Consider the following 22,168-nt stretch of genomic DNA (forward strand, 5'->3'; position numbering starts at 1 on the left):
TAGGTCACGACTCTGGATGAAGCTCACGTTTTATTGATAGTACTGTAGCTCGTCTTGTGTGACTTGCTACATGGACGATGTAGTCATTGCTTTTAATGGAAACTCATACGATAAGAGAATACTCGAGAACAAATCTTTTTGTATTTCAATTGGAGGTTTAAAATTTTACATGTAACAACAGTCAGCGGGTGTTTATCCATTCAACAAACAGGTTTGTTTCTCATTATTGTAAGGCTTATCTCCCCTTAGCTTAGTACATTTTCTATTGAAAACAAAATCAATGACGACTAATTGAATTAACTAATTTATTTTTTTAGGTCATCAACAATAAATAAATGTGTCAAGTTTCAACTTGATCCGAAAATGGGAAGTGGAAGAAATGACGTGTCCAAGATTTTGACCAGACAGAGAGTTAGAGTGAGTGGACATAAGCCATTGGAAGCTTGGGAATAGAACAAACAACAACACTGGTCTCCACGTGTAGTTTTCATATGAATACAACGAAAACCTTACGTATATCCTTAACAAACAGAAAGCTTGAAATCTATCATCTAGGCGAGTTATTAGTTTACAAAATAGGTATATAGTGTTAAGACTACACCACTTGACACCAAAGCTTAAAGGTCTCTATGTGTCTAGATCTAGAAACTGACCTTCGTCACATCGTTGTGTTTCAACAGAGAGCATTAAAGTAAACACTATTAGGTATGACGTAACAATATCAAACAAATGCAATCCCAGAATCCTCCTTCAGAAAAAAAACACCAAAAAGTAATTAGTTTCTATGTTTTCTAATCAATTGATGGATGTACGGACAAATGAAGTCTGATACTCTTTGTTAGCGTGTTCAACATGGCGTATACTTAGATGAGAGGGTACACTTTGTGTTCGAGAAAAAAAAATCATAGGAAACTATTTTATCATGCATTCAAAATGGTTTATATTGTTCTATCGCTTTAGAGAAGGCTATAAGGGATCTTATTTTAAGAATGAAGGTGTCAGGGTCTAGTGACTTCACGATTCACGATGATCCAAGATTCAAGAGCTAGTCCGGTACAGTGTGAAGTCGGTCAGGAAAAGTTGAATCCAGTACGAGAACAGGGGGGGGGGGAGACGGAGGGACCTGTAGTGACTGCGTTACAGAAGTACCGAGTTGGCAGTACAGTTATCTACTTTTATACTGTCAATGTTAATTGTTGCCGATTGTTCGGTACTCGCTGTTGATTAGACATAAAAGAATTGCGTTATTTGGAGCCTTATAGTTGTGAAGTTCTTTCAGTCAGTTGAGTGAGTCGTGTAGGGCATTAAGGAGCAGAGAGCCTGGATATTGAGAGTCGTTACAATGTGTAGGTCTTTCTGCATAATATATTTAATATGCCTACTTAATGTCAAAATCAAGTGCTCAATTCCAAAAGTAGCCGCTGGGACTATTGCTATCTTGATGCAGACAATAATTGAATCATTTTCAATACCGTTTTTAGTTTGAGAGATGGAAACGTGACAGACAGAAAAATAATCCAGCTGTTTCATACGATGGCTGGCTAGAACATAACATTTGGTCAATGGGGGATAACCCTGGGAAAAAAATGTAGTCACGTCCCTTTTTTAAAAAGATGTCTGATTAGCTCCCTTCTCCTCCTCCACTTTTGCCCCTTTAAATGTAAATGTTAAGTTTCATTAGCAGCAAATGTCAAACCTCGAGCCGCCGCTTATTCAAACCAGTATAGGACTACTGCTGTAGAGAAATGGTTGATGTTTGTTTTTGATCTTGTCAAACACCAGCCTTTGATCAAGAAACATGAAAAGGACCAAGTTGCCTGTGTGTAGAGGCAGAATGAACTCTTGTCAGTTGTCTGCTTTATTGATGTGAATATGTTGTGTTGTCTTTATGTGAGAAAAGAGTTCTTGTAATCACAACAAATGTCCATAAGGATCAATAAAGCAGTCTTAGTCTTAATCTTCTAGGCCTCGTGACAAAAACTGGGCCAGAACCTATTACTAGGATGGGGCGATTTATATATAAATGTTAACCTGGCTCCACTTAAAGTCAAAACTCAAAGATGGCGTACCCAGATTTGGGAACTGCTGTTCGACATCGATAAGACATTCTATTCTATTGGCAAGAAGGACAACAAAGTCTAGTAAATGCTTTGCCAGCTGCATGTCAAGAGTTCAGTCTTACAATAAGATTCACCAAGACATCACAGAAATAACCGAGATAAGTATCGGCAATGAAAAATTCACAAATGTCAGCAGTACAGACCCCCAACGCGTTCATATTGTTATGACTATACGAAGTCTCGATGCACACTGACGGATATGACTCAGCTATGTAAACTGTTGCTGATTGATTAAATAAAGTCGGGGCTGCAAATTAACATGAGACGAAATGATCAGAGTTGACTTCAGGTTATATTTAGCGTATGATGTAATAAAGTAAATAGTGATACGCCGTACTATTTAGACGAGACTATTTATTTAACATCTGTGGTTTTTATATTGATAGCTGTCACGTGTTTTTGTGCTTTAAATTAATTCTTATTATTTGACTATCAGATTGGCGTGGATCATGTTGCTTGCGACACATCTAATATAACGCTACATACAAATAGTGTCTCTTTCCTTTCTCAAAATTATGATCACGTGACAGTTTTTTTTTTAATTACTTTATTTGTTGATGTAACAAGAAGAGTTTTGACAACTAGGCAGACGGCATGCCACAGTATAAAAAAAAAACCTTTTGTGTTAGAGAGTATAGATCTACAGCCTTGTCCTTTGTTTTGTATTGAGAGCTTGCAAACACTGTGATTCAGATAGTTTAGTAATGCAGATACTACCACAAATACTGCGCCTAAACAAATCTGTAAGAAAACAGACGTTATAATAAAACAGAACACTATATGAGTTAATCATTTCGTTTAATTCACCGTCACAGTTTATACCCAGAATGTCTTCAGTTCATCTCCCACTAAAACACTACAATTGCCAACACAGAGAGGATACAGTGTAGAGGAATGCAATCAACAAAGAGAGAGAGAAAAAAAGGTGAAGAGATCGTTGTTGAATATAGATCTAAATGATGTATAGTAACAAACAATACAAAGGTCTAACTCATACAATGCATTGAACACATAACAAACTAACTAAAATACTGTTTAAAGCAGCTGCCAACTCAAAGTTTGAAAAAAAGAAAGAAAGCATATCATGGTATGGTTACTCTCTTCATGTCACTTCTAGAAAGAGATCTAGACGTCACTGACACGACATAAGACATCGTTAACACAAAAAGTGCTTAAATTACAGACAGAGACACAGTGCCACAGAAACATGAACAGTTTCAACTGGACATTTGGATTAGCAACAGAAACAAAATGATGTCAGTAGCATTACCATGACATACAAACATCACACTTACCCTTATCTTGTAAATAAAGTAGATTTTTTAATAGGTCTAAAAGTAGATCAATTTTAAATTGCAACTAGAGTCTAAGTAGCCTACCATCAACATGTCAACGCAGTCCACTGAAACATATACATAAAATATATTTTTAAAAGTCCTATGTGGCAACTTGTTATCATTTTGGCTTGTAATGAAATTAAGCCTGATCACCGGACTTTTCTTTAAACATCACATAGTGCCAAGATCGTCGGTTTCTGTTTTAAATAATAAACCTTGATTTAGACAGATAATGACATTTATTAAAGGCATGTAACCTTACAAACCCTGAACAGTCTCAGAGAGCATATTATTCTTTTCTCTACATAAAAACAATCCAATTTAAATAAGAAAGGGAATTTTAGGTTATGATAAAAGCTAAGTTACCAATCTACAGGTAAGGAATGTATTTCCAAGATTTGAGTGCATTACCTGTGACAATTACAAGGCACTTGTCACCCTTAATGTCAATAGATTGAATAGAAGGATGTAACTCTTGGTGCTATAAGAAAGTTTGAAAGAGATAGAACGTTTACAAATAGAGAAAACTGGGAAACTGAATGTACAATGCAGTATAAGAATATCTATCAATGTGGATTGCTTATCATTTTTCATTATCATTGACTAAAAACATTAAACCCATATAAGCTTTCTGCTAAAGTAATGGCAGACTTCCATTATTCCAATGATCAAGATATGCAGAGTTGGTAACTAGTCAAGTGTTTACAATTGTACACATTTTATATTCATGTTTAAGAAGAGAAAAAACAACAACATAAAATCAAAGTAAAGTGAGAACTGACAAGTCTAACCTGATTCAATCAACACTGTCTTCCTTCAAAGTACATAAAGCTGACACTCTGGTGTACAAACATTAGTTACATGAGCTACTGACAAGCTTCAGAATGAGAGACTATCAGTATTTATGTTAATGTGAACTGGACAGCACAATGGAGAACAAAATATTTTAGATTCTTATACACACAGTCATCACAGGTTGATTTTATGACATCGCATGTCAGAATTGAAAATGAAAAAAAAAAAATTGATAACAATCTACTTTTAGATTGAAAGGAAACAGCATAGATGAGGTAAACTCAGATTAATTTAATTTGTTCTACAGTGATATGTTACACTGTTTTCAATATTAATCAATAGTTATCTAGCTTACCACTTGGCTAAATTAGTTAGATTTAATTACTAATTTACTGAGTTCATTTTCAGGTGCAGTATATTTAATTATGTGATAACCATTCATATTTCAATATGTGCCAGACTTTATCAAACATGGTGCATGCAATGTTATCTAATAAAACAATAGAAACTTGGTAATATAGTGTTACAATACTGTATGTTACTGTATACCTAATTAAAAAAAAAACAAAAACTGTTAGTGCATAAAAAAAAGTTTGTTTTAAAATGGGTCACCAACCATTTACAAAAAATAAAGAATAAAAAAAAAATACCTGAGCAATATTTCCTCACATTTCCTTACTTGTATAATATCTAAAATTTTTTGTTAATGAAAGTTGGCAAATCATGGAATGTCAAGTTTTTTTCAGCTACATTGTCTTCCTACACAGAACAAAACAAATGTTTTTGAATGACCAATCAAGGAGTATTCTTTGTAAACTTGATATGAATTGCATAGGACTAAGAATAATAGCATAAAGGTGTGAACCAGTCAAAATCAGTGTCCCTCGTACACCTACAAAATTAGAGCAAAGACGAAGAAGAGATACAGCTTCCTACGCAAGAAAAAAATGAAAAAGACCTGTACATTAGGTTGAAATATCTGGAAATATTATGGCATGCAACTTCTATAAAATACAATGCAACTTAAACAAACTTTCCTTATTTTGTTTATGCCCTAGTCAATGGCACCTTGGAATTCTTAAGCAATGTCATGGCCAAGTAACTCTTCTGTTTTAAGAGCACAACTTTCTTTCTATTCTAAAATGAATTGATCATGTATAATTTTTTATCTTGTATAGCATACAAGAAAACACTTCATTTTAAGGACACAAATCATAATATTTGATATGTTAGTCAGTAAACATAAGTATTATTAATACACTACAAAACATGGTCCAAGTGTTAAGGCACAGTGCAAATACATAAATGTATACATCAATAACAAGTGTATCTCAACACACAAGAACACTATAAACTCGACATAATGACATATGAAAACATTTCACTTATCTTTCAGATAAAAATTCTAAATGTTTACGGCCTTGTTAAATTTATCAAGGAGACATTAGGAAACCAATAATAGTGTACTACAAATATAATACTACAATCAATGCTCTCATAAGTGACTGGCATCTCTTGACACATGTTACATAAAGATCTCAGTTTCAGTAAGTTGTTCTTAAATACAATTATAATGCCATAAATGCTACAATAAATACAAATAAAAATACATCTAAAAATTGTAAAGTTTCATTGGATACAAACAAAACAAATCTTGACAAGAGTTACCATGAAACAGATCAACTACTAGAGCTTTAGCATGGGATACCTAAAATTCATTACAATGAGATTCTTATGTGTGTTTGCTAATAGGAATACCAAAAAGAACTGAGTTGTTCATTTGCAATTAAAATTACTGCCATAAATTTTTTATTAGGACAAGAGATTTAAAAGAAAAATGCGGGTTATTGTTCAATCAGAATTCAGGATTTGTTATGATTATTATTATAAGCAAGAATTATGAGAAGCCATGAGATTCATGAAACATAATGAGTTCTAAACACAACCTCATATATCACTGCAAGCAAGAACAATTACATTACAGAGAGAAAAAAAAGATTAACTTTAAAAAAATATGCAAGATTAAAAAAACACTTTCATATAAAAAATGTAAGCAGAAATGATTGAAACAAAATAAATGTAAGTTTCTTTAAAGGATTAGATTTTACAAAAGCATTATTATTCAGTTAAAAATAATATCATAAAAAAAAATGTTTAATTTTTCATCATAACAGAATAAATCATAGTAGCTCTGAAGATATTGATACAATAAATAGAGGATGTAAGGCTAACATATTTCTGCAAGCCAGCCACACATTTACTCTGCATGGCATATTACAAGAACAAGACCAAAGGAGAGTGTCTATACAAATCATATCACGTCTACAATATCATTACTGATTATAAATAAATAATGGGAACAAAATCTATACAGAGCCTAAGTTAGTTTAACATTTTTTGTAATAAACCGACTGTCATCAATCAAAGTAGCGGATGTGCATGAAGTTCTGCTCTGGAGCTTTTTCAAATCCAAACTGCTCGTAGAACTTAACGTTATGGTCCTTGCACTCCAATGATACTTTATAGGAGCCCATTTTCTTGCTCAGGCAGACAAGTATATCCAATAAACTGAAATAAGAATATTTTGTTTCATCAGTGATTATAATCTTCAATGAAAGAGTTCCAAAAACTAAATTTAAAAACAAGAAAAACATTAAAAACTTTTTTAAAAAGAACAAAGTGTAGTTGTATCCATTAGTTTGGATCAGCCATGTATTCAAATTTGTAATAGATCTAGACTAACAACAATTTTTTTTTAGCACAATTTCATGCTTTTAGCTTTTTCAATCCACTATAAACCTATCACTTGTCTGGACAAGTTGGAAAGAAGTAGGGGGAGAAAGAAGTTGGTATCTGGGTGATCGCTTTTTAAATGCATTTATTTAAAAAAAAAAAAAAAAAAAAAAGGTGAACAACCAGATTTTGAACTTGAGGGCTCCTCAAGCCAATGCAATAACCACTTTTCCATCGAATTCCTAATAAAAAATAGGTTTGCAGTTATCTATTGTTAGCTTCAAACTTTAAAGCAGTGACCCACTAAGTATAAACTTGTACCAACATTAGTCAAGTACAATTTTTTTTCCATGTTCAAGATACCAAACAAAATATTTAATTACCAAAGTCAATAAACTAATTGTTGAATTTTTTTTTTATTGATTCTTGTATTGTCAGGTACAAGAAATAATTGTGCACAAATTTCAGCTTGATCTGAAATTCGGTGTGGGAGAAATAACAAGTACAAACTTTTTACCAGAAAGACAGAGTGAGTGATATAAGCTTTGTAAGAAAAAGTACTGTTAAATTATTTTATAAACGAGTGGTATAAGTGTCAACATAGCTAAACAAAGGTAAAAATAGTAATCCGCAATTAAACTGTACAAGTTCTGGAAGTTAAAAGTATAAGACATAATATCCATTTATTAACTTTGACAAATTAATATGGATGACCTTGACTCTTACCAAATACATTACATTACTATAAAAATATACAAATAATATTTACAAAATCTTTAATAGACCAGAAATTAAATTGACAACAGGCCGCTATTTCAATTAAGGTAGAACATAGTTATCATTGGCAATCATTTCACTTTGCTGTGACAAGCTATGGGAGATATGTGACTTATACTCATGTTTTAATTTTTTTTCTTCGGATCTTCAACCGAAAAAAAAAGAAAAAAAAAAGGTGTGGCTTAGATTTGGGTGCGGCACACAAAAACAATGTTACTGAATTGCCATTTATTTTCAATACTCACACTTTTCCTAACTGTAGACCTCTGTACTCATTGCTGACTACAACATCTTCAACACGAGCTCTCTAAAAATAGTTTAGATTTTAAAAAAAGTTTAGATTTCTAAAAATCTAGTAACAACAAAGCAAAACTGACAATGAATAGACAGAAAGTATGACAAAATTAGTTCAGAAACAGTCTAACACTATAGAATAACTAAACAGTTATTGCCAAGGCTTCATAATGACAACATTGTCACATAGAAGACATAGACTACATCGCAATGCTGCTCAACTCTTACTGTGGAATCTAGTGAAGTTCTACATAAGTAAGCAGAGGTCTTGTAATACAGATAAAAATGAGCACGCACCAAATTTAGCACAAGGCAAAATAAGAACTTTCATACAGTAGCATAGAAACATTTAACAACCATATTTTATTCCCATTATAATCTTTTTAAAATATTTTAGGGTTTTTGTTTGTTGTTGTTTTTTTGTTAGCTAATTTTAAAAGGTGACAAAAGTCAATATAAAAATGTAATTAAAAATTATATAGTATTCAATTCGCTCTTGTTTTAGAAGTATTCAAGACTATTTAAGTATAATTTAAACACTGAATTAACACTCTTAGTGCCAGTTGGAATTCATAGCAGATACCCTCAGTTTGCACATAAAGACATATAGTATTTAAGGTGCATGTAAGTAATAAACCAAGAAGAGGAAGACAGTTGATACTATAAGATTGGTTGCTATTGTACTATCCTAATAAGTTTGATTTTGTGTGAAAAAATATTGATGAAAAAAAAAATAGAACCAGTAGGTAAAAAAACAACTCACAGACGAAACATGATGAATAAACTTTTTTTCTATCACCAGAGTGGCTGTACCAATAATTTTATTTTTTGACAGGTCTTCTATAACTATGATGTAGTAATTGTCACCACATGCCTTCATTTTATAAAACTGATCTGTAAAAACAAAACAAAATATATTTCTTCAAATTTTAGATAATGAGGGGACCAGATGGTCCAGAAAAAAAAAAGTATTATAAAAAAAAAATATATATTTAAAAGTATGAAAGAAAACTATAAATATGTAATGATAAAAGTGTAAGTATGTTTCATAAAACATAAATATGTGTTCATAATGCAATACATTTGTTATAGTCTACATTCTGTTACTTTATTAGTATAAGTCAGAATTTGCTGTGTTATATTGGAATATTGAATTAAAGAAAATGTAATTTATATATATATATATATATATATATATATATATATATATATTAATTAATTAGATTGTATATATATATATTTTTATTTCCTGTATAAATGTAAGAAGAGTGTGAAAGGTGTATGCGTCTGCAAGAGATGTTTAATCTACTCAATGGACACTTCTAACAGTTTACTTACTAAGAAATGTATCTCTTGAAATATCACCCACAATAGTCAATTCAGTGAGTAAATCTAGATAACCTGAAATGATGAATCTCTGTATTAAGATAAGTATAATTCTGAGTCATCATGAACAACCCCACATCAGAAAAAACTTTATAACTGAGGTGGCTTCTATTGTGATGACAGCATCAAAAATATTATTTTAGTTAGATAAGATTACAAGAACTTTAGGTTCAAATATACTTTAAGCAAGTGGTCCATCTACAATATTATGTCAACTTTAGAAAGGTTTTTATTGAGATGCTGTTGTAACCCTGATCATTTATATATATATAATTTTAAGCAGTATGGGCAACATTGTTCAGACCATAGCTAATGGACAGGCTTTCATTCCATTTTTACAAGATGTTTCTTCATGATTGAAGATTGAAGGCCATTGTTATATTGAAATTACAGAAATTGAAACAAAAAAGTATGTCATTCAACTTTGCATTGTATCTTCCTATCTCATATATTAGATGTTCCTCAAATAGAGAAGATAGGAATGTTAATTAGGGACTTAATCTCAGCTAAGTCATTGATGTTACTTGTTGATTCAAACTATATAGATGCATTCAATGGTCTAATGGGAAGAAGCATATAATATGGAATAAGAAATGCGCCTTTATCTTTGGTGTATTTCAGCGTGGTTCAATACAAATGTATTATTGCTACATTTCTTTTTAGTCTTCTGTCCTGATTGATTTTATTGATAAATCTCATTAGCTGTCTATTCTAGTTTCTTTAAGCAGGCATCACAAGAATAGGTCGCCTCTAAATAACAATTAATTCAAATAAATATAATTTAAATGAAAATTGAAAGAGACCTATTAGATGTTTATAAACAGTAAACATGTTTCAAACGTTCCTTCAGAGTTGAAGATAATTTACTTCCTTATTCAAACCTCCCGCAGGATGACATGGGATAGCAGCAGGCAGGGTATGAATCCGGGACCATCAACAAGTCTGAACGACTGTCTAGTGCGCATACCACATGACCAGGCAGCCACATATAGATGTAATATGTAAATAAAAATAATATATATACCTTTATCATAATCCCCACTACTAAGAGGTCTTGCACAGAGGTCTGGTCCAGGCTTCAAGGGTGAAATACCATTTTTGTAATCGCCTCTAAAGTCACTACTGTCAAGATTGGTAAGGACTTCAGGACTGAAGAGATAATCTTCTTTGTTCCCATTCTGAAAGACAAAACAGCTGTTTAATATATATATTCAGTGTTTAAAGTCTGTTTAAAGTCTGTTTAATAAATATTCAGTGTTTAAAGTCTGTTTAATATATATTCAGTGTTTAAAGTCTGTTTAATATATATTCAGTGTTTATAGTGATTTTAAACAAAGATGATGATAAAGAACCATACATTAGAGCCTACTCTTCAAAGGCCTCTATCAAATTAGACTCTATGTGTGTGTGTGTGTGTATATCTATCTATGTATAAAAATATATATCTACTAAAAAAATATATAAACTAGAATTACACATTTTAAATTTAGATAATAATTTGAATGAAATTCAATTTACCTCTCTACACTCTGTATCTTGTATACATGACATCTTTACTGACTTTACTTAACTTCAAGAAAAATTCAAATTTGTGCACTTTTACTAACAAAATAATTTGATCCAGATCTATCTATCTATCTATCTAGATTCTAGCTCTATCTTAGTATCTATAATAATCTAGATTCCAGATCAAGATAGTAAAATTTAGTATTAGTCTAGATATCTTAGAAGATATGTTAGTCTTAGTCACTAAATTAGAAGTCAGTGCTATCTATATTATATATATATTATAATATAATATTATTAAATATTAAATTATACTAGTCTATAGTATAGTATATCTAATTATAATCAATGTTAATCATCTAATCTAGTAGACTATCTAAATTTAAAAATCTAGATTATTCTAGATATCTATAGATCTATATTATTATATTATATTAAATTATAATATATTATTAAATACTAAATACTAGATCTAGTCTATAGATACCTAATTAGAATCTTAATCTATTTAATCAATGTCGACAATGTTAATCATCTAATCTAGTAGACTATCTAAATTTAGAAATCTAGATTATTCTATCTAGATAGAATAGATTAATCTAGATTAGATTCAAAAATTTAATTTAATAACTTAAATTTAATTTAAATAAGTTGAATAATTAGAGTCTAGACTCTAGAGTAACTAGAGTTTACTAGAGTAGATCTAGAAATAGTTCAAATACTAGAATAGAAGATAGTCTAACTAGATATAGGTGGTTTGATCTAAATCGAACTGAACTAGATTTAGAATATGATCTAATTTTTTATTTTTCTAATTACTTTTACTTTACTAACGAGTAACTCAATACTCAATAACTGAGACTGAGCACAGAGTTGACAGAGCAGTCACCTGAGCAGTGTTACGTGAGTGAACTGAGTGTAGTTAAAACTTAAAATATCCAGATCTAGACGTCTAGATGTAGATCTATCTATATAATATATATATATATTAATAATATAGACTAGATCTACTTCACTACTAAACTAAATGTCTATATAGATATCTAGATTTAGATCATAATGATAATCTAAGACTAATCTAGTTACGTCTACTAGCCTTGATCATCTAGATCTAGATCTAGATTTAGTAGTATTATCGAGTCAGAGTCTAAATAAAAATTAGTAATTAGATGATCTATGAATTGAGAATATCAATATGATATGGGATAGGCTAGCCTAATGCAGATCCGTGTCCCTGTTTAACCAATAATAAACTTTGCGTCATGTAGTCTCAAGATATAACGAAAAGATTGTACTGTCTTATTTGTTCTATAAGATGCTAAAGCTAGATCTAGGCATTCTAGTGCTAGGTATATTTATATTTACGTGTATACAAATGAACGAAGTAAAATCAAATCAGCGGTAACTTGAAGGGGAAAAAAAATCACAACACAAAAGCAGTTGTTCTTTTTCTTCCTTATTTATGACGTACGTAGATTTATCATATAAGACTAGATCTAGATCTATATAGACTTAAAAAAAAAAAAAAAAAGGGAACATCCGAAACATGTAAAACATTTTACAAACATGTCGTTAGCAGTAGCAGTCATTTCAAACAGTTCTAAGTAGAATAATAAGTCCTCGTTGCCTGTCATGCATTTTAGGTTTTTGTCTAACTGTTTACTCTGTTGGGGATTGTCGTTAACTGTCATGTCTTTCTTATCTATTTCATGTTGTCTTTCTAGTCGTTTTTTATCCATCTCTTTTATGTCTTCTCTCCTCCGCTTCTCTTGTCAGTCTATCTAAGTCAATTTTCTGTTGGGCATCTATAAATTTCTTTAACATTTTGCCCTTAAACCCCAACATCTGAGCCTGGACTATTATCTCCTCGAATGGACGAGGTATAAACTCAGACATTTTCCTGGAGTGGTGTCCTTTATATTACAATATTACCTCATAAAAATGATATAGTTACAAAATAGTTACATACATAAAAATAAGCAAAATTAAAATAATACCTCCGTTACCACTAAGGTTGTTCAACTGGTACTCCAACAGGTTAAAGGCAATAGTCCAAGGTTATCCAATTATGTGATTTCTCTTAGTCTATTTCAGGCAGATAATCCACTGGTAGTCCCCATACGAGAAACAAATGTAATGCCTTATTATATATACGCGCAGTACTTGGAATGTACCACAAACGTTTTTACCAATGCTTAAAAAAAAATTAACAAAATTAAATAAAAAGTCTTGGTTCCATCTTTATCTTGTTTGTTTGTTTTAAATAAAATACTTAAAATGTTTTCGACAATGATACCCGTCATTCTCGAGATCAAAAGGTCGAATTTTTTCCGGGGCGTTTGTGCCATCGTTCTGTTGCCATCTTCTACGTCATAAATTGATTAACATGATGATAATCTTACATTAATCAGGCCAAATAGAGAAACCCGCAATACTTTTTATTCTCGGCCCTTTGTCCCACCATACTAATTCACAATTTAAGCGACACATTATTTGTAGTTTATTTTGTTAAACACGGTTATATTTACTGTCATTTTTACTTATTTATTTTCTATTTTATTTTCTATTCAGTTTCTATTACAATGACAACAGCTCACAAGACAAACAAGTCAATGGATCGCTGAAAATGCAAGGCATCCAGACTGCACAATGCGGTCAAACGGTCAACATTATCGAGAAAGTGTATTTCGTTCTAGATCATTTCGATTGTTCATTGGTTTTAAACCAGTCACACTTCATGATATAAGAACTTATCATCGCAAAACTAGAAGCACAAGTTGAAGGGAACAAAATAAACTATTATTGTTTATCTCAAAGTATTTAGTTCTCGGACTACTATTTATGATCACTGTTTATTTAGGGCCACTGCTCGGACTTACACACTTTTCTAAGATTTTAGGTTAATAGACCACGTTATTGTTTTAAGAATCTATATATATATAATTCTCTTCTTCGCTCAAGAGTTTGTGTAACAAAATGAAATAAAGGAAAGACCACTCTCTTATTTCTGCGGATAGTCACCCCACCAAATAAAAAAACAGGAGGGGGGAGAGAACAAGTATTCACAAAATAGCAGTTCGGACTGTTGTGACCAAGAAAGATCACAATTTTTATATTTTATTTCTACCACACGTAAAAAAAAAAAAAAATGCCGTTTGTATTTATCGCGCGTAGGATTGGCGTTTTCCATCCCCCTTCGTCCTGCGGGAGGTTTGGACAAGGAAGTAAACTATTGTCAACTCTGACGGAACACCCAAAACATATAAAACATTTTACAAGAAAACATTTTACAAACACTAAATAGCAGCGCCGGACTTAACCATTGTGACCAAGAAGTCATGGAAAGAGAACAAGTAATCCACTATGTATATTTACCGGTCACTAAACAGCAGGGCCGGACTTAACAATTGTGGGGCCCTATGCGAAACGGATTTCGCGGGGTCAAGTTTGGGTAGGGAAGCGGATAGTAAATGAAATTTAAGAGTTTGTATTAGAAAATAAATTCGTCTATGCATTTTATTCATTCTTTACTACTTAAAGAATTCTTTATGAGCCTTGCGTGTAGCAAAGTCATACAGTATATCATAAAAATTCTGTTTTCTACATAGATCACGCTCAATAGCAAGAATTACCAAATATCTTTGAGAATTGTTGACCTCAAGTAATTCTTCATTAGTTTGAGGCGCGAGAAGCTTCTTTCACCAGATTACACAATAACGGTTAATGCAGAATGCCGTTTTTATTTATCGCGCGTAGGATTGGCGTTTTCCATATTGAATGTCACCCCAAAATGACAATTTTTGTCTATGTATTTCCGTATATTTTCAGGACTTTTTCGTATATTTTGCAATATCGGGAGATTTCCAGGAGCTCCTGGTAAATTGACATGAAGCCACGGGAAATCTGTTTTAAGTTATAAAATGGTTTAATTTAATAATTTATACACCTTGAATTAGCGCGGGTTCTATGAAATTGCGGGTCCTATGAAAGTGCGGGGCCCACTGCGGTCACATAGGTTGCAGTGGCCTAAGACCACCCCCTCCAAATAGCGGCGTATGCTACTCCGCCGGTTGACTAGTGTTGTATTTAAAAAACAACTTTTATTATATCATTTAAATGCTTGAAAGAGGTATTAACATGGAGAATTGTGTTCACGAATGTTTCTTGTTACCCAGATATGTGATTGAGACTAGTCTTCTAATCCAGTGATGCCCAACCCGATTCGGCCTGCGGGGCCATTTTAATTTCCGACGGGCCATTTGACAGAAAGGATATTTTAAAAAAATAGACAATTGGCTATTTGTATTATAAACTTGTGCATTTAGTTCTTACTTTATTTAAAAGGTATTTAAAATTGATGAGAAATTTCTGAATATCCATCTCCATTATTCTGCATAAAGGAGACTCCAAGTCGTCGCAATGAATCTGGTTGTTGGATAACATAGTGAGGGGCAAGTGGAAGCAAGCACTTTTTTTTTTACGAAGTCGGAAACAGCTTCCTTGCTCTATTTAAAATGTAAGCAACTCTGTAGCTTGCCTTGAAGTCGACTGATATTCTTGACTCTTCTCGAAAAAAAGCTTCACTTAGCAATCTTCTCTTCGCTTTCAAACAAAGTAATGTTGCCAAATTTGTTTATGTTTTTGGTTTCATAATGCCGTTTCAGGTTCTGTTCCTCAAAAACAGCCATACTTTTTTATCAATCAAATATGTTGCCTTATCATCGTGTTCACAAAAAGGGTAAGCATCTGTCCACTTGGCTACTTTACAAATACAAAAGTCAATGTTTTTTTTCAAATAACAAACAAGGAAAATCAAAATCTCTCTATGTACAAAGGAGATTGTAAATAAAAACAGATTACATCAATAGACGAGAAACATAAAAAAAAAAAATAAAAAAATAAACAACCTGTTTCTCTATTTCAGTTTTTTTCCTATTATGCTGATACTTGTGGCCATTGGAAAACAATAAACTGTTCTATTAGTTTCTAAACCAATTGAAGACTTGATTGCTGTTTGTTAAGTCACAAATGATTCAAAATATATTCAAAATCAGTTTAAATAACTATTACTTTGCTGTCAAGATCTAGAGTTGGAAGGTTGTTTTATTGTTCACCAAGGTCCAAATATTTTTTAGGGACAGACTCCTAACATTTGACCATGAAAATGTGGGGAACTTCACCAACAAAGGGTATCATAGGGACATTGACTTTACTTACTCAACACTCTCAAAGCTAGACCCTATATCTAAATAAGTGAACCAAAAAATTAAATCTACATTTTTACTATGACTAGTGCTTTCAGGATTAAGGTCATTTTTTTTTAATGAACTTCGATCCTGTCAGCAGGTTAGAAATATTAATAGTTTTTAAACAGTTATAATAATGGCAATATGTTGCAAGGGAAGTAGCAAATAAATAAATGACGCGATTTAGAAGTTGTCCATCCTACATTGTCATCTATACTATACCCATTTATCTAATCATAATCTAATGTATTGTCATGAGATTGGCCTGCAAAAGCACATGCACAGTTGACTGGGAATAGGGTTAAAGACTTTACACAATTGATTGGGAATAGTGTTAAAGCCTATTCCCAGTTGGTTGGGAATAGGGGTCGACTATGTGTAATAGAAAGTAATACCTCCGTTGCCTAGGAAATTTAAATGTAGTCTTTGCTTTAAGATAGTCAAATAGCATTTATGGTGTTTATTCAGGTTGAGGCACCTACTAGTCGAGTGATGCCCCCTCAAAAATAATAGGTAAGCAATGCAGGTTTCAATATCGCGAAACCGTTGCACCAGAACTTAAGGTCATTAAGTTTTAACATAGAAATCTTATACAACAGAAGTACTGCACTGTCCCATTATTTCCAAATGCATGTTACCTTTGGTTCGGTCTTTGCCCAATACTTTGAGATGTATAGTTGCCATAATGTTTGCACAACATTCTGGCAAAGCAATACTTGAACTTTGTTGGGAACTTGATCTGCAGAGATTCATTTCTATTGGCTGCTTCCACAGGCTTACATGTTCCAACAATATAAACCACCTGAACAAGTATTAGTAGAGATTCTCATTTAATACATCAATAATCATAAGCTTTGGTAAATATATTATAATTCATACATCAAATATAACAATATATATAATATAATATAATATAATATAATATATATATATATATATATAGGCTATATATATATATATATATATATATATATATATATATATATATATATATATATATATATATATATATATATATATATATATATGCGTGTCCTAATTAGAGATGGGAAACGAACCCGAACCGAACTCGAACCTCACTTATGACCGAACCGAACCCGAACTTTGAAACTGCTTGGTACGAACCGAACCGAACGAACCCTCCTTATCTTAACCGAACTAATTTTGCAATTTGTACATCCTTTTTTTTTTAATTTTTGGTTTAAAAAAAATAAAAATTACTTAAATATTTTATTTAAATTCTATTGATTCCATTAGGCCTATACTTTGAAAACTTGGGAGGGGGGGGGGGTATTTTGAAAACTTTAAAAAGAAAAAAAAAGCGGCGCGCTGGGGTTCCCATAGGTTTTTCCGTATGTGCCGGCTCCCCCCATGGCCTTGAATTTTCGCGGGCTGTTTGCAATATTGGTTTTGAGTTGAATAGGCGCCCTCTAATTAGATCTAGATCTAGACTCTAGTTCCTAGTAAGTACAAAGTCAACATTAAAATATTGTCACTTTTATTTGAGATGGCTGTTAGTTGAGAAAAGAATAGTTTTGGCCAATTAGAGAGTGTAGATATAAATCTACAATAAGTTCATTTGTGTTCTAGTTTAAAATAAATTTTAATTATCTTATATTAAGTGATTTATTTTTACAAAATTGTGAAGTATTCCATATTGGAATATTATCAGTGGCGTAGCAAGGGTGAGGGAGGGGGGGAAATGGAAAATCTCCCCGGGCCCCCACTTGAGGGGGGCCTCAAATGAGTGTTTTTTACAATATTCAATATTACGCAAAATGCAGGGGCCCCCAAAGAGGTCCAGCCCCTCCCGGGCTCCCAAATGATGAAAAATTCCTAGCAACGCCACTGAATATTTTTACTATTATTTTGTTTTGCATCATTGATCATCAGTATTTTTAATGCAGCGTTTCTCAAACTTTGGGTCCTCCCCCGTGGGTGGGGATGGCGAGTACCTGAATTGGGGGATGGGGAGACGCAACTTCCTGACAAAAAGGGGTGTCATAGAGTGTGTGTGTGTATGTGGTGTCTGGTGGCGATAAGAAGAGGTTAAGCGACTGATTTGTGTTTATGCATTGAGTATGATGAAATTAGCGTAATGCAAATGTGAAACGGCAGACAATCTTGAGACCTAGATTTCGTTTAAATATCAGTATATTTCATTAATATTACATCTCTATCAAAAGTTAAATATGTGAATATTGTAATAACAGTTAGGCTATATTGACTTGTTCACATAAGAACTTTATTTTAAAGTTTATTAAGTTTATATGTTATTATAAGGCTTGTCTTCGAGTCCGAAGATTAGTGAGGAATGCAGTTTTTCCCATGGCTGCGCAGTCCCAGATGTGACCTATATATTTTGCCACATCCAGGGCAAGCATAACCACTGTCCGCAGGTGGTACATTTAGTTTTTCTTTTCGCGTCTGCGTTTGTCCTCGGCAGCGGATTTTCTTTTGGTCTCAAATGTGTATCCCGCTGCCTTCGGGAGTGAACTGCAACTGACTCGTTCTAAGGCCGCATGCAACCAGGTGCTCTCTTCTATGTCAGCTAAGCAAAGTTGACGCCTAAGCTGGTCTTTGAAGCGTTTCCGTGGGGCGCCTCTGTTATGGCGGCCACCTTTTAGCTCACAAAAAAAAAAAAAGACTGTCTTTGGCATACGTTTGTCTCCCATACGGGATACGTGCCCTACCCAGCGTAACTGCCGGACCATAAGAAGTCCCTCTATACTATCCTTACCGGTAAAAATATAAAACGCCTATATTGGTTCAATTGTACTAGCTGTTCGTAAGCGACAAACCAACGACCAACTAACAAGGAGAGGGGGCATAGAAAAAAAAAGTTTTATTTTCAGTGTAACTTATCTGAATATTAGTATAATTACATGTTTAAAAATTAAAATATATTAAGTAGGAGATGTCATTTTATCTTCTAATAAGACCTTGTCAACTGTAGATTGCTTTTTGCGAGGCGCGTATGCACAATATGGGTCAAAACGTTTTGAAGAAAACATTTTAAAACATCTCCGCTATTGAGATTCTTCTGCATTTTTTGTCTCAGAATAGTCGAATTTCTACCGTATATTGCAATTTATTATAGTGACGACTTATGTGTGAAAAAAAAATCCTCGATAGAGACGTCTTTACACGAAGAATATTTGTTTTTTTATTATGATGAATTGTGCGTTCTGAAAGAAAGCACATCGATATTAGCCTTTAAAAAAAATATCTCTTCTTACTAAGAGAAAAAGGTTAGAATACGCTTAGCGCCGAGTCTTGCCCAGAATTAAACCACTTGCCGACTTGAGCAAAAACCTGCCGCATCTTCAATTCTATCTCCATTAAGAAATTTTTACATTGCTTAAAATGTATGTAGGCAACATTATTTTGGAAAAAGTATTGCCCACAGGCCTATTATATGTTGCAAAGTATTTGTTTTATGTAAAAATTAAACTTAAAGTGTTTTGTCTGATAAATTGTATTAAACCTTATAACTTAATTTTGCTATTACATAATTTTATAACATCGAACCGAGCCGAACCCGAACTTTAGACCTGACCGAACCGAACCCGAACTATACTCGTCATCGAACCGAACCGAACTCGAACTTAAATCTGACCGAACCGAACCGAACCCGAACTTTAAAAGTTGGGTTCGATTCCCATCTCTAGTCCTAATACAAATATATGTTCTCACAATATTTTAATATTGTCCTAATTTTGGCTTGGATTTGGTGAAAAAGGCACAGTGTTAACCTTTGAGTAATTTGAGTATTAATAAATCAAATCTAGCTCATTATAAACACATGTCCGTGACTAATATTTCATTTGTAATTTATGTTTGATATCCTGATCACAAGCAGCCTATATTTCTATGTGATGTACATGGAAAATGGGGTAGTGGGCAATAATGTACCTTGCTCCAGGCGCACGTTTTGCTCACTACGCCTCTGACTTAGGGATATTTATTTGATCGTCTTCCACTCACCTTTGAAACGGTAATGATACAGTAATGTACAGAGACATACTGCGAGCCTAGCGTTAGCTAATAGCAGACGAGATCTATGGAATTATATGCTTAAATAGTTTAATCGCTACACATAAAAAGGTAGCGGGTAAACAAAGGGCGTAGAGTTAAAACGCTAATAAACAGTGTCATAGATTGCGTATACTTTGTGCCTGGTGAAGAAATGTCCCTATCGATATTTGTTCGTAAAAGATTGTCAGATGGGTGCTTTCTATGACTCTTCTTCTGATGATTGCATTGCTGGACTGCAATACAGAAGGATACGGCTCTTGCAGTGGCGATGCTGGAGATCTTACAGCCAGGCCCGCGGCGACCTTATTGTGCGACCTTATTGTGCAATGTGTGCGTTTCACAAATTATTTCTGGTTATCCTTTTTTTTAAAGTAGTAGTTTAATAATAATAATAAAAAAAACACCGCTGCCAGTGGTCTCGGTACAAATAGAATTCTTAATTTATTTGTTCTGTTGTTAAATGACATAATATATTAAATCCAATCAGCATCGTGAGTAACTTGTTGCACCAGCCTAAATGAAATATTTAACCAGCAATCTGAAAAATATTTTATAAAGACTTACGATAGGATAAAAATTTTACTAATATTATCATAGTCTCATCATATTATGGCTGATACAAAATTTCTAGAATATGAATAAGAAAATTACGAGTATAGGTCATGAATCCGCAAAAAAAAAAATGTGTTTTTTTTCTCTTCATATAGATGGAACATTTTAACCAAGATAAAATCAAACTTTGAAACCTTTATGAGAGACACGATGGAAAATTCGAGTATGATGCGTTAGTTTGTTGGTGTTTGTAGTGGCGTAGATTTAGAGGGTTTTAGTTAGTTGCTGGGTTCAGTTGTAGTGGTTAGTGTATATATTATATTTTTTATTATTGATTTATTTTTATGTTAATAAATTTTTGTTTTGTTTATTTATCCTAAACTAAAGTTTCGTTTGTGCTTTCATTTAGTTTAGGTTAGTATGTCTGGTTACTTAGGTGACTCTAGCCCCTTGGTCGTAGATTGAGGTGTCACAGATTGAGCCCACCCAGTAGCGCTAACATCTGCCTACTGTATAAAATTTAATGTTGAGCAGAAGAGAATAGGTCCTCTCTATCCAGTCTCCTGACCAGCTCACATAAACTTAAATCCTCTGCAGGAGGTTTTTAAACTCAAAACCCCACATGGTTACGCTCATAGAGTTTGGTGACTATAGTTTCCTTTAGTTTTATATTGAAGAGTGGGTTTTTAATCTCAAAACCCGCTGGAGTGGGTTTTAAACTCAAAACCCTCTAGAGAGGGTTTGAAACTCAAAACTTCTACGCTCGTAAAATTTGGTGACAGTTGTTTGCTTAGTTTTTTTTATTGAAGTGAGGATTTTGAACTTCGAAAAATTCTGGAGGGGGTTTTAAACTCCAAACCCCTCCCTTTGGCTACGCTCATGGAATTTGGTTACTGTCGTTTGCTTTAATTTTTTTTTAAGAGGGGGATTCTAAATTCAAAACCCCTAATTGGCTTCGCTTGGTTTTAACATTAAAATCTCACCTACAATAAACAAAATTAAAGAAAAAAAAATTGGGAGGAATTTCATTGGGGGGGGGGGGTAGCACAACCCACCTCCTGGATATGCCCATGGAACTACCATAATGATAAAAAAATACTATTGAATTACAGGAACATTGTAAATATTCGACTTAAGTGCAGTATCTAGATAGAAAGCTTGACCTAGATTGGAGTCCATTATAGCACTTGCACTGACATATAAATGTTTTGGGTCACGCAACATCTAAAGCAGGGGTTCTCAGCCTGTGGATAGCGAATAACCAATTGTCAGGGGTCGCCTAAGACCATCGGAAATTTGGGGTTTAGGTTTATTTGAAATCGGGATTTTTTTTGTTGTTGTCGTTTTTAACAAGCATATTTGTACCATAGTATATATAATTTTT

General features: G+C 33.0%; 1 protein-coding gene across 4 annotated transcripts; it reads right to left on the reverse strand.

Annotated features, from left to right (window-relative positions):
* Nucleotides 1–2,901: 2,901 nt before the first annotated feature.
* Nucleotides 2,902–12,436, reverse strand: LOC106069569 (glucosamine 6-phosphate N-acetyltransferase-like). 4 transcript variants are annotated; one of them, XM_056024211.1, is made up of 7 exons: nt 12,314–12,436; nt 10,961–11,012; nt 10,467–10,620; nt 9,395–9,457; nt 8,820–8,950; nt 8,008–8,069; nt 2,902–6,820 (listed from the first exon to the last, which is right to left on the reverse strand). In XM_056024211.1, the coding sequence occupies exons 2-7, from the start codon at nt 10,991–10,993 to the stop codon at nt 6,670–6,672; spliced, it is 594 nt and encodes a 197-aa protein (XP_055880186.1). In that variant the 5' UTR covers nt 10,994–11,012; nt 12,314–12,436; the 3' UTR covers nt 2,902–6,669. The 4 variants fall into 4 exon arrangements, with proteins under 4 accessions (XP_055880186.1, XP_055880184.1, XP_055880187.1 ...); XM_056024209.1 differs by lacking the exon at nt 12,314–12,436 and adding an exon at nt 12,164–12,303; XM_056024212.1 differs by lacking the exon at nt 12,314–12,436 and adding an exon at nt 12,244–12,267.
* Between the last annotated feature and the right edge of the window lie 9,732 nt (nt 12,437–22,168).

This window comes from Biomphalaria glabrata, chromosome 3 (genome assembly GCF_947242115.1).
Source record: "Biomphalaria glabrata chromosome 3, xgBioGlab47.1, whole genome shotgun sequence".
In the NCBI taxonomy this organism is placed as follows: Eukaryota; Metazoa; Mollusca; class Gastropoda; family Planorbidae; genus Biomphalaria; species Biomphalaria glabrata.

Coding starts and splice junctions, on each gene's coding strand:
- LOC106069569 (XM_056024211.1), bottom strand. CDS start 10,993: ATGTCATGTATACAAGATACAGAGTGTAGAGAG. Junction 10,621..10,960: donor AAGATACAGAGTGTAGAGAG/GTAAATTGAATT, acceptor TTTGTCTTTCAG/AATGGGAACAAAGAAGATTA. Junction 6,821..8,007: donor GGTCTACAGTTAGGAAAAGT/GTGAGTATTGAA, acceptor TTCTTATTTCAG/TTTATTGGATATACTTGTCT.